Genomic DNA, 13,725 nt, shown 5'->3' on the forward strand with positions numbered 1-13,725 from the left:
TATGGATTATGCTTTGTGAGTAGTCTCAGGAACAGATGACTCCATTTCTGATGCATGTTAGATGGCACATACTAATTACAATAATAGTGGCTCACATTCTCCCGACTATCCATTATTTCTGACTAATGCTTCTTTGTTGCTTTACTGCCTTTTCAATGTTATCATTATTTCCTGCGTTATTTTTGATGGAGAAATTGATTTGCGGATCCGTAACTGATGCAGTAGCAGTTGCACAGCTGAACTCCATATTTTTATTTTATATGTTGATATTTGATTCTTTGCTGCTGGTTTCAGACTCGCAGGTCCAACACCAAGCTCCCAGTCTTTCTTTGCTGATTACGCGAATAGAAGCTTGAAAAGGGCTGTAACTCCGAACAGTTTCAAATATAATAAAATAAAAGCAGCGAAAAATACTTATTTCAAGAGTCTCAGTTACAAATTGTCAAAAATGATCATTTGTAGCTATTTGCAACTGATGCCCTTTTGCGGGATTTCTCAAAACAAAATGACGTCTGTTACCAGAAACAATAAATTGTGGGTGTGGAATTGCTGCTTCCAGAGAAAACTCAGTATTTAATTTTTCAGAGTCAGCTGGCCTTTCCACGTGTTGTTATGACACATACACTTCTGATCCAAGTATTCCAAATTCATACCTTAAGTGGGCCTGTTACTGTTTTCGTCCTACGCACATTTACAGTAAACATAATGTTACTTTTCTTTCTGTTTCTTACAGGGTCAGGAATATGTGACAGTAGACACAGAAGAAGGCACTGTGAGGGGTCTGATTTCGCAAACATATACAGGCAAAACGATATACAGGTTTGAAGGAATACCTTATGCGGAAGCACCTGTTGGTGATCTTCGATTCCAGGCAAGTAATTATATTAACTGCCTCGTGTAATTAACTACCGAAAAAAGGAAGCGGGACAGAAGGAAGAAAAAGAAAGTGCGGCAGCCCTGTTACCCTGCTGTAAATACTTCTCAGTTTCAACACAGTGAGCTGAAGTCACAAATTTTTTCACTATTCCGGAGCGACCTGGACAACTAATTATAGTATCTTTGAAACACAATGAATAATAACTAAAATATTGTTTACGGACAGGAACATAATATCTTGCGATCTACCTAGTGTTAAAAGTTTATTAAACGATCTATGGGCAAGTTTCAGAAGCCACCATAAATACAAGTACGTAAATCGACAAAAACCAATACATTCGTGAATACCATATTTATCTTCCACTATTGTGCCTTATTTTGCAGTCGGGATGTAGCATAAAAGTTTCAGTATGTTTCAAACAAATGTTCGTCAATCACACGTGGTCTGGGGGATAGCGTCTTTGATTAGTAATCAAAACATTCTCGGTCTCTGGTTCGAAACGCGTCAGCACTTAAATTTTGAATAAAAATCTTCAGCAACGGTGGTCGAAGACTTCCGGCATAAGAAGTCACCTTCATTCTGCCAGTGGCCTTGTCAAAGAGGACGAAGAAACGAATAGAATTTCAGGGAATTCTCTTGTCCTTTGGGTGCGGAACTCCTCCTAAAGTCGGATGAATCAGCAATGATGAACGTCATAAGAATGCATAAGGCAATGGAAATCACTGCATGAAAGACACACAACGTGTATCCACAGGACATGTGACCTGTAATTGAAAAAATGACCTGATGATCTCTCCATTGGCAAAAGATTCCCGTACAGTCCCCCATTCAGAGCTCCAGGAGGGGACTGCCAAGGGGGAGGTGACCATGAGAAAAAGATTCAATAACCATCGAAACGACAACGTCCTACGAATCGGTGCGTGGAATGTCAGAAATTTGAACGTGGTAGGGAAGCTAGAAAATCTGACAAGGGAAATGCAAAGGCCCAAGCTAGATATAATAGCAGCCAGAGAAGCGAAATGGACAGAAGACAAGGATTTCTGCTCAGATAAGTGTAGGATAATATCAACAGCAGCACAAAATGGTATAACGGGAGTAGGATTCCTTATGAATAGGAAGGTAGGGCAGAGAGTGTGTTACTGTGAACAGTTCACTGATAGGGCTGTTCTCATCAGGATCGAGAGCAAAGCAACACCGAAACGGTAATTCAGGTATACATGCCGACGTCGCAAGCTGAAGACGAAGAGATAGAGAAAGTATATGAGAATATTGAAAGGGTAATACGGTAAGTAAAGGGAGATGAAAATCTGATAGTCATGGGGGACTGGAATGCAATAGTGGGGGAACAACTAGAAACAAAGGTTACTGGTGAATATGGGTTTCGGACAAGGAATGAGAGAAAAGGAAGACTAATTGAGTTCTGTAGTAAACTTCAGCTAGTAAGAGCGAATACTCTGTTCAAGAATCACAAGAGGAGGAAATATACTTTGAAAAGGCCGGGTGATACGAGAAGATTTCAGTTAGATTACACTATGGTCAGACAGAGATTCCGAAATCAGATTCTGGATTGTAAGGTGTGACCAGGAGCAGATATAGACTCAGATCAAAATGCAGTAGTAATGAAGAGAGTATAAGAGATTAGTCAGGAACAATCAATACGCAAAGAAGTGGGATAAGGACTTACTAAGGAATGACGAGGTACGCTTGAAGTTCTCTAAGGCTATAGATACAGCAATAAATAATAGCTCAATAGGCAGTACAGCTGAAGAGTTAAGGACATCTCTAAAACGGACAATCACAGAAGTTTGAAAGAAAAACATAGGTACAAAGAAGGTAGCTGCGAGGAAACCATGGGCAAGAGACGAAATACTTCAGTTGACTGATGAAAGAAGAAAGTATAAAAATGCTCAGGGAAATTCAGGAATACAGAAATACAAGTCGCTGAGGAATGAAATAACTAAGAAGTGAAGGGAAGACAATGTGAAGTGGTTGCATCAAAAATGTGAAGAAATCGAAAAAGAAATGATTGTTGGTAGGACTGAGATAGCATATAGGAAAGTCAAAACAATTTTGGGTGAAATTAAAAGCGAAGGTGGTAGCATTAAGAGTGCAACGGGAATTCCACTGTTAAACGCAGAGGACAGATCAGTTAGGTGTAACAAGTACATTGGAGCCTCTATTGGATGCGGGGATTTGTCTAATGAATGAGAACAAGAAACAGGAGTCGATTTAGAAGAGATAGGGGATCCAGTATTAGAATCAGAATTTAAGAGAGTTTTGTAGGACGTAAAATCAAATGAGGCACAAGGGATAGATAACATTCTATCAGAATTTCTAAAATCATTGGGAGAAGTGGCAACAAAACTATTCACGTTGGTGAGTAGAATGTATGAATCTGGCGACGTACCATTTGACTTTCAAAAAAATATCATCCATACAATTCCGAAGACTGCAAGACCTGAGAAGTGCGAGAATTATCGCACAATTCAGCTTAACAGCTCATGCAGGCAAGTTGCTTACAAGGATGATATACAGAAGAATGGAAAAGGAAACTGAGGATGTGTTAGATGACGATCAGTTTGGCTTTAGGAAAGGTAAAGTAGCCAGAGAGGCAATTCTGACGTTGCGGTTGATAATGGAAGCAAGACAGGAAAACTCAAGCCACGTTCATAGAATATGTCGACCTGGAAAAAGCGTTCGGCATTGTGAGATGGTGCAAGGTGTTCGAAATTCTGAGGGGAGATACGGATAATATACAATATCTACAAGAGCCAAGAGAGAATAATAACAGTGGACGACCAAGAAGCTTGGGTTAAAAATGGTGTAAGACAGGGAAGCCGTCTTTCGCCTCTAATGTTCAATCTGTACATCAAAGAAGCAGTGATGGAAATAAAGGAAAATTACAGGAGTGGAATTAAAATTCAAGGTGAAAGGGTAATAATGATGCGATTCGTTGATGACATTGCTATCCTGAGTGAAAGTGAAGAAGAAATACATGGTCTCCTGAATGTAATGAACAGTCTAACTAGTACAGACTATGGATTGATAGTAAATCGAAAAAAGACGAAAGTAATGAGAAGAAGCAGAAATGAGAACAATGAGAAGCTTAACATCAGGATTAATGGTTACGAAGTAGGTGACGTTAAGGAATTCTGCAACCTAGGCAGTTAAATAATCAGTGACGGACGGAACAAACAGGACATCAAAAGCCTATTAGCGCTGGCGAAAAGGGCGTACCTGGGCAAGAGAAGTCTACTAGTATCAAATATTGGCCTTAAGTCGAGGAAGAAATTTCTGAGAATGTACCATTGGAGCACAGCGTTATATGGTACTGGCACGTGAACTTTGTGAAAACCGGAAGATTAGAGCAACGAAGCATTTGAGTTGTGGTGCCACAGACGAACGTTGACAGCAAATAATTGAGGTGGTAGGCTGCAAGTGCTACGGTGAGATGAAGAGGTAGGCACAGGAGAGGAATTCGTGGAGGGCCGCATCCAACCGGTCAGAAGACTGATGTGACTAAAAAAAGTGTTACGTTCCGTAGACGCGTAGTGGCCAAAACTGGTATGCAATTTCTGGAGCAGTGCCCAGCGGAGCACCAGAGTGGAGAACCAGAAACCACGCCAATTTAATGCCTACGATCGCTTCGAGATACTCTTAACATTGCAGAACTGTTAGGGCTGGTGTCCAAACTGTGCTATATGAAGTAACATCCGCAGAACGTTCGTGGCCCAGGTCTGGGCTAACATGAATTGGAAAGAAATGAGCAAAAAGAGGAAAAATGAGGAAGAATCAAGTCAGATTTGTCCTTTTATTGTCTCCGTCGTGGAGGAGTGACATACGCAGTCCTCCACTCCACATTGTCCCTATTTTTTTTTAACACAATGGCCGAATAGCAGGAGATGAGAAACATTTTTATTGTTTTATTTTCTTTAGGGGCAACGGACGTGAGTCTGCTTCCTAAAGTTAGTAGGTACAAGAAAGACAGAGTGAGCAATCGTGAAGGTGTTTTTGTTAGGTGACGTCATGCAAATTCTTTTTCGCGGAAGTCTGCCACAAAGTCACTTCGCGCGACAGTAATTCCGTGCGTGCTCTGACGTGCCCGAGTAAGACAAGGTTTCTGCAGTGAACTGTCCACTACCTTCGTCAGACTCTTAAATACTTGAAAGTGACGTTATATCTGTACAGAAACCCTTAAGATGGTTCTTCAGTGCATGCTGATACGGCTAGTCGAATTGCAATGCTCTCAATTGTCACGCAATTACCCTATCAATTTGTATGCATTCTTAACTAAACACTTCATCAAAGTTTTAATACAAGTGATTTCTTTCGCGTCATTCCTCAGTCACTCCTTTATTTCCGTTCATGGTTCTTTTTCCGTTTTTCAGAGAAATGAAGCTTCACGATGTGTGGCACACATCGCGTCTCTTAGGTTAGGTTAGATTAGGCTTGGCTAGGTTAGTTCTCAGATTTCCTCACCTGAGGCAGCTCCCGTTATTCCATGACTCGTGACATTGTTCTAGCGCGAGGCGAGCTATACATCATGACGACGACATGATTCCTAAAACGTTTAGGTTTGGTTATAGTCTTAGCTGAAGCTGAAGGCCAAATAATTATTTGTTTCAGTGATTCATGAGGAAAAAAATAAAAAAAAAGTTAGTACCTCAAAGAATGCCAGTATTTCATGCACGTAAATAATTTTTAAGAAATAATGAGTGAAGCAGGTTGACATGAGGGTATTACCGGAAACACAAAAGGAAAATTTACCATCATATTACCAAAATAAATGATACAGTTATTTCTGGTAGGATCTTACTCCACAATCTTAGGTTTTCAGGGACGAAGGAAAACAATCTTCGAGAGAGTATAAGGAATGTAATGGATGGGTTTTCCGATGTTTAAAGAAGGGAATCAAATGGATATTTGGTCAATACTGCAATTGTTTAGCGCTGCAATCTTTTTGAAAAAAACATTAGTCAAAAATATTGAAATAATGTCCCTTTCTTGAGGACGTAATTATTACAGATGGTCCAGTTACGTTTTTAGTAATGTTTTAAATTGTTTCCCTTTTCACTCGCACATTTTCGCAGTAACTCTAATTAAAGTACATACCAAATGGTTTCATTGATCATCATCATCAACAGCAACAGCAGTGTTACGTACACGCCACTTCACAAATCATCTTCGAAATACTTACACTATGTTCAAGCGGAATATAATCGAGTGAACGTTAAATGTCCTGCATTTTCTTCCTGTTAACAGCCCCTTAAAAATTGAAAGGCCAGACAAACGTGTGGTTCCTGAAGAAGGGCAGTAACCTTTTCAGTAGTTGCAGGGACATCAGTCTGGATGACTGATTGATCTGGCCTTGTAACACTAACCAAAACGGCCTTGCTGTGCTGATACTGCGAACGACTGAAAGCAAGGGGAAACTACAACCGTAATTTTTCCCGAGGGCATCCATTTTTACTTTATGGTTAAATGATGATGGCGTCAACTTGGGTAAAATATTCCGGAGGTAAAATAGTTCCCCATTCGGATCTCCTGGGGGGGACTACTCAGGAGGACGTCGTTATCAGGAGAGAAAAAAAACTGGCGTTCTACGGATCGGAGCGTGGAATGTCAGATCCCTTAATCGGGCAGGTAGGTTAAAAAATTTAAACGGGAAAATGGATAGCTTAAAGTTAGATATAGTGTGAATAAGTGAAGTTCGGCGGCAGGAGGAACAAGACTTCTGGTCAGGTGAATACAGGGTTATAAATACAAAATCAAATAGGGGCAATGCAGGAGTAGGTTTAATAATGAAAGAAAAAATAGGAGTGCGGTTAGGCTACTACAAAAAGAATAGTGAAAGCATTATTGTGGCCAAGATAGACACGAAGCTCACGCCTACCAGAGTAGTGCAAGTTTATATGCTAACTAGCTCCGCAGGTGACGAAAAGATTGATGAAATGTATGATGAGATATGAGATAAAAGAAATTATTCAGATAGTGAAGGGAGACGAAAATTTAATAGTCATGGGTGGCTGGAATTCGATATTAGGAAAAGGAAGAGAAGGAAACGTAGTAGGTGAATATAGAATGGGGGTAAGGAATGAAAGAGGAAGCCGCCTGGTAGAATTTTGCACAGAGCAAAACGTATCGTAGCTAACACTTAGTTCAAGAATCATGAAAGGAGGTTGTACACATGGAAGAGGCCTGGAGATGCTGGAAGGTTTCAAATAGATTGTATAATGGCAAGACAGAGATTTAGGAACCAGGTTTTAAATTGTAAGATATTTCCAGGGGCAGATATGGACTCTGACCACAATCTATTGGTTATGAACTGTAGATTAAAACTGAAGAAACTGATAAAAGTCGGGAAATTAAGGAGATGGGACATGGATAAACTGACAGAACCAGAGGTTGTACAGAGTTTCAGGAAGAGCATTAGGGAAAGGAAACAAATGAAAAATTCGGAGTAGGAATTAAATTCCATGGAGATGAAATAAAAACTTTGAGCTTCGCCGATGACATTGTAATTCTGTCAGAGACAGCAAAGGAGCTGGAAGAGGAGTTGAACGGAAAGGACAGTGTCTTTAAAGGAGGATATAAGATGAACATTAACAAAAGCAAAACGAGGATAATGGAATGTAATCGAATTAAATCGGGTGATGCTGAGGGAATTAGATTAGGAAATGAGACGCTTAAAGCAGTAAATGAGTTTTGCTATTTGGGGAGCAAAATAAATGATTATGGTCGAAGTTGAGACAATATAATATGTAGACTGGCAATGGCAAGGAAAGTGTTTCTGAAGAAGAGAAATTTGTTAACATCGAGTATAGATTTAAGTGTCAGGAAGTCGTTTCTGAAAGTATCTGTATGGAGTGTAGTCATGTATGTAAGTGAAACGTGGACGATAAATAGTTTAGACAAGAAGAAAATAGAAGCTTTCGAAATGTGGTGCTTCAGAAGAATTCTGAAGATTAGATGGGTAGTTCACATAAGTAGTGAGGAGGTACTGAATAGAATTGGGGAGAAGAGGAATTTGTGGCACAACTTGACTAGAAGAAGGGACCGGTTGGTAGGACATGTTCTGAGGCATCAAGGGATCACCAATTTGGTATTGGAGGGCAGCGTGGAGGGAGGCCAAGAGATGAATACACTAAGCAGATTCAGAAGGATGTAGGTTGGAGTAGGTACTAGGAGATGAAGAAACTTGCAGAGGATAATGTAGCATGGAGAGCTGCATAAAACCAGTCTCTGGACTGAAGACCACAATGGCAACAATCCTTTTATGTATTGAGAATCCACAACACCTGGCTGTAGTTTACAAAGTTCAAAATGGATATAGGACCATGGTTCAAGCCGAAATTTCTGGCATTTTGGAACATGTCTACTTCGTGATTCGTTCGAGAAGCTGCTGCAAAAAGAAACTGTAGATGTCCTCAGTTTAAATTAGCTTTGTAGTGAGCTTAAAGATTTTTGGGAGCATTGGCATCTTTTTTTATATTCTTTCACCATATACACTCTATCAGCTCTCCTGGTTACCAGTTTCATCATGGAAGTATTACTGTCACATACGTTGTACGAATTTCCACTAAAAGGAACAAAACTATCTTAGCCGGCCGAAGTGGCCGTGCGGTTAAAGGCGCTGCAGTCTGGAACCGCAAGACCGCTACGGTCGCAGGTTCGAATCCTGCCTCGGGCATGGATGTTTGTGATGTCCTTAGGTTAGTTAGGTTTAACTAGTTCTAAGTTCTAGGGGACTAATGACCTCAGCAGTTGAGTCCCATAGTGCTCAGAGCCATTTGAACCATTTTGAAAACTATCTTATTTTATCAAAACTTTCAGGTTCAGCAAAGATGCGCACATTCGAATCATACAGTGATTCTTATTTTGCGCAACGAAACCACCGAAAAAGAAACCTACTTCTTTGACGCTTCCAGGAACATATTCCTTTATGTAGTCAAATAGGAAGGAACACACTTCATTTGCTCCTTTCTCTGCAGTGCCTTCATGGTATACATGGATTACAGAATCATTACGCTTCATACAAAATACATTTACCCACAGCTGCCGAATATAAAATACGTCCTGTACAGACAGTTTTGGCAGAAGCAGATGTCCAAACATATACCACTAAGCGAATCACTATGCTTGCATTCTTTCTCAGTAATTTTAATGCTCCTGTAGAACTTACCTGCCCGGCTCCGCAGAAGCTACCCAAAGCAGTATCGTTCAGCATGGGGCTTTTCGTTTTTGAGTTCTTCGCATTTCATGCATGTGTCAGTTAGTAGTGGACCGAATGATACACTAAAATGTTTTCTGAAATATTTGGCATAGTATTTGTATGTAATGCCAGAATTGCGATGTTTTGCTTAAACAAGTCGTACATACGAGCACCGTGACACTTGCACAGGAAATAGGTCTGTGTAATCATGAATGAATTTCGCAAGTGCAGATGCCATAGCACGGTTCTTATTACTAATTCCCTTCATACCTTGTGGATCCTCCTTCTGAAGCATTAATGACCGAAGTCTCGCTGCTCTTTTCACTGTTCTACTTTACCGTATCTTCCTCCGTCGTCGGCGTTGTCGTTGTTGCCGTGAGGCACGTTTATACGAAGTGGAAAGGCGCGTCGATCTTAGAGCATGAGATACGGTAACCTTAAGTCATTGACAACACACAACGGTCACGGTAGCACCTGATTCCAGAATAGCTGCAGTAGTTAGGGTCTACGAACTACCCCCTCTTGACCAGGTCCCCAAAACTTAACTCGTAACGAGATCCCTTCTAAGCAAATTGTCACAAAGATCGCCTATAAAGGCTTCTTACAACGGTAAGAAATGTTACAGTTTATGGAATAATCACAGATACGACCAAACTGTCTTGTTTCTCCTGTTTTATTTAACGTAACTTTGTTTACAGTTTTATTTCGCATTCGCCATACATTCACACTCTGATGTGGAGTACATGCGAGTGGTTGAACCCTAACTCCCAAGTTCCATCGAAACCCTTTGATGAACAGTTTTGGTTGCTCGACACCAGCAGTCAATGATAATGATACAGTATTTTGTAATTGAATCTTCTAGTTTAGCCACGGCCCTCCACGAATGTTTGTTAGGCGTAAGACAATTACTTTTCTCTCCGGTCCGCTATTATTAAGAGTTCGCGTAAAAGTTAACGTTTTTCTCCTTTTCATAAATTGGAACCAGCTCTCCGCGTTATAATTAAAAAAAAAAAAAAAAAAAAAAAACGGTCTCAATACCGCGTCCCTCGTGAGATGCGTATAGATTTATCCCGGAATTGACCGCCCTGTAGGTGTACTCAGTTTAATGACCACACTTCGCTATCCGCGATTTCGTGTGACTACATGTCCTTTTGTTACTCTGATCGTATACCGTAGTTATTTAAAACTCGCCCCTATATTTTTTCACAACGCACAATTAGCATTTCTTTACTTGTTTATTTCTAACAGTAAACGAAAAAATGACGTCGTATCATCGGCTTCGTCGATATAAAGCAAAACACATCAATATGCCCAATTTTACCTCTTTTTATAGCATTGGCTACCTTACTCATTAATTTACTACGTATTATTTCCAGTAACACTAAACAGGTATCGCCGTTATATTTTAATTGTATTCAAAAGCATGTTATTATTATTATGACCGACCAAATCGTAACAAATAGCGCGGCGTGCGTTTTTAACGATAGCTTTACACTCGCCCAGCCTTTATTCATGCAATATTATATATAAATATACAGACAGGACCGAAAGATCGATCTCTCTAGCGTAACCAATAGAGGCAAATACGCTATCCAAGTTCCGTTACATCTATCTTGACTCGTATTGTTACAATACCAGTTAGAGAAACGAATTTCCGGCCGGAGTGGCCGAGTGGTTCTAGGCGCTACAGTCTGGAACCGCGCGACCGCTACAATCGCAGCTTCGAATCTTGCCTCGGGCATGGATGTGTGCGATGTCCTTAGGTTAGTTAGGTTTAAGTCGTTCTAAGTTCTAGGGGACTGATGACCTCAGAAGTTAAGTCTCATAGTGCTCAGAGCCACAGAAACGAATTCTGTACGGCACACTTCACATCGTTCTGTGTTTACTGGCACAAAAAGTCATAGGAAGATGTCCGTCACCATTTCATAGTAGACTTCTCTCCCGTGCCCGTGCTTCTTCTGTGTACTCATTTTGTTGCAAGAAAACCATTTAACTCTTTCACGCCGGCGCCGTGACTGTTGCATCGTGTGCTGTGGCCGAGCGCCGGTCTCGCCCGGCCGTGCCCGCAGTACGGTGCACTTCTCACACTCCCCGCGGCGCTACCCTTTCCTGCTTTCACACTCGTAGTGCTATCGCAATTATTGGACTTTGTACTATATATTTATTCGGGAAAATATTTATACAAATCACATATGTTTATGATATTGTGTGTCATGTCTGTGCACAAATCCAAGTCTGACGACATCAGTGGATCAGCTGGAGAAGCACGTGTACCTGACGAAGAAGCAGCAGCAATAGGTGTTTCATGTCCATCGTCAGATTCGGACGATGATTCGCTTTCAGCTTCAAAGTCACTACCTAGTATGAGAGAAAGAGCTTCCTCCACAGTATATCGCTCACCTTTAGTAGAAACTAACTGAGGTTAACAACACGTCACTTCAGATTAGAAACAAGGCGGCAAATGAGCAGTTGAGCACGTTGAACAAACCCACTAGATGGTCCGTTGGTCAAACTTCGACACAAGTCGAGTGTAGTGAATCGGAGAAATACGACGCGAGGCGGAGCTGCTACAGCAGTTCACCGGCTGGGCGGCACATTCGCTCCCGACTTCCACTGAAGTTCACCGTAGCGATAGGGTTAAAAATACGTTCTGTTCATTTGTTGGGTTAAATTCCCGGAAGCGCCGCAGTATGTCAATCACTTTCTGCGAGCTCTTCAAAACACTTGTCACGGCAAGTAGAAGGAAGCAAAAGAAAGAATACATTACATCGTCATTCTGTTTTCAGGCGCAGTATGTATCGTGATACAGCGATAAAAGCACTGTACTGACTTGTGGCATTCACCAATTCTTCTTACTGCTACGTGTTTTCCTTTATGGATAGTATACTCATGGCCTTTCACACTATTCTTATAACAATCTGCTCGTAATTTCCAACATTACGTTCTCCTTTCGTTCTTTTCTTGGTACTGTCAGTATGATCAAACTGAATACTAAGCGCCATTTTACTTCTCACAACACATGTTCCGAAACATAGCAGTGGAACTAGAGAAGCGAAATGTAGCACATGGTACACTAGATATACGATAGACGGCATGCGAAAATGATCACTACTGAAAAGGCATTACTCCAGGAGTAAAGCCCTTTTAAAAATGACGTCGCTCTAATGAAGTCACTAAAACGCGTTTACAGTGTGTGGAATAAAGTTCTTTTCATGCAGAAAGATATCTCTATCTGTATAGAATCTTGTACCGTTCTTAGTAAATTTTTTCAGAATTGTGATTATGGCTGTTTCAAAAATGACTGTATCAAATACTAAATGGAATTTCGTAATCGTGCATATCAAATCGCGCCTCTTGAATAACGGAAGGTTAATCTGTAATTATGTTTTCTCTAGGCAAAATGCTTGCAAATGTTTTAACTGATTAGCTTTAATTAAAATATGATTTTTATAGAAAACTAGACTTCAGCATCAATGTTCCTCTTGTTGTGAGGTAGGCATTATTTGAAAGGAGCCTTTTCCAAAAATGATCTAAACCTAAGTGAGGCATTGCTCGGGTGATGGCAACTGAGCTTCCCTCTCGTCACTTGAAGAAAAGGAGAGAAGAGAGAGAGAGAGAGAGAGAGAGAGAGAGAGAGAGAGAGAGAGAGAGTACTTCACAAACCAAACTAGCGCCTTGCGTCGTCAAGTGGACAGACGTTCGAGTTGCGACGGTACCTAACGATTACCTGCTGCTGAGTAGTAGCTCTCTAATGAGAAGTCTATACGAGCAAACCAATTGCGACTTTACTTGATGTTGCTCGTACGTTAGGTACTTGGGCTATCCACAGATTTGTTTAAAAAAGAATAGGCCGCTGTACTAGTATTCATAGGGTCGAGCCATGCAGGTCTGCTTTCATATCCAGCAGCTAACTCGCTGTAAATCATAATATATATGTGTCATCCTGATATCAAACAGTTTATGTATTGGCTAGCACTACGATTTAATAAAACACACAGAAATATAAAATAAAAGATAAAAGAATAATTAAATAAAAAGTTTTCTGTTCTTAAGTCTCTAATTGATGTAGACGACAGACAATTACGTTGAATAATATTCATTCAAGAACGGATATCTCAAATAAACGGAAAGTGGTCCTACGATACTCAAATAAAATACAAACAGAAAATAACCTTATAAAATGCAGTAAAGTTGCATTGAGACCGTTGTGAGAATGGTAGTAAACTAAATAGTTATCAAAGATACGCAGAAATGAAGACCATTTCGCGATCACAATGCACGAAATATTCACCACTCAAAGTACCCTACTGGCCATTAAAATTGCTACACCAAGAAGAAATGCAGATGATAAACGGGTATTCATTGGACAAATATATTATACTAGAACTGACATGTGACTACATTTTCACGCAATTTGGGTGCATAGATCCTAAGAAATCAGTACCCAGAACAACAACCTCTGGACGTAATAACGGCCTTGATACGCCTGGGCATTCAGTCAAACAGAGCTTCGATGGCGTGTACAGGTACAGCTGCCCACGCAGCTTCAACACGATACCACAGTTCATCAAGAGTAGTGACTGGCCTATTGTCACGAGCCAGTTGCTCGGCCTCCATTGACCAGACGTTTTCAATC

At 40.6% G+C, this 13,725-nt stretch overlaps 1 protein-coding gene across 1 annotated transcript in view; it reads left to right on the forward strand.

Annotated features, from left to right (window-relative positions):
* Nucleotides 1-13,725, forward strand: part of LOC124596276 (esterase FE4-like) — an 85,278-nt gene that overhangs the window by 3,196 nt on the left and 68,357 nt on the right. Inside the window, 1 exon segment of the mRNA XM_047135354.1 lies at nucleotides 734-871. Within this exon segment, the coding sequence (XP_046991310.1) occupies nucleotides 734-871 (138 nt within the window).

The sequence above is a fragment of the Schistocerca americana genome, chromosome 2 (assembly GCF_021461395.2).
Source record: "Schistocerca americana isolate TAMUIC-IGC-003095 chromosome 2, iqSchAmer2.1, whole genome shotgun sequence".
NCBI lineage: Eukaryota > Metazoa > Arthropoda > Insecta > Orthoptera > Acrididae > Schistocerca > Schistocerca americana.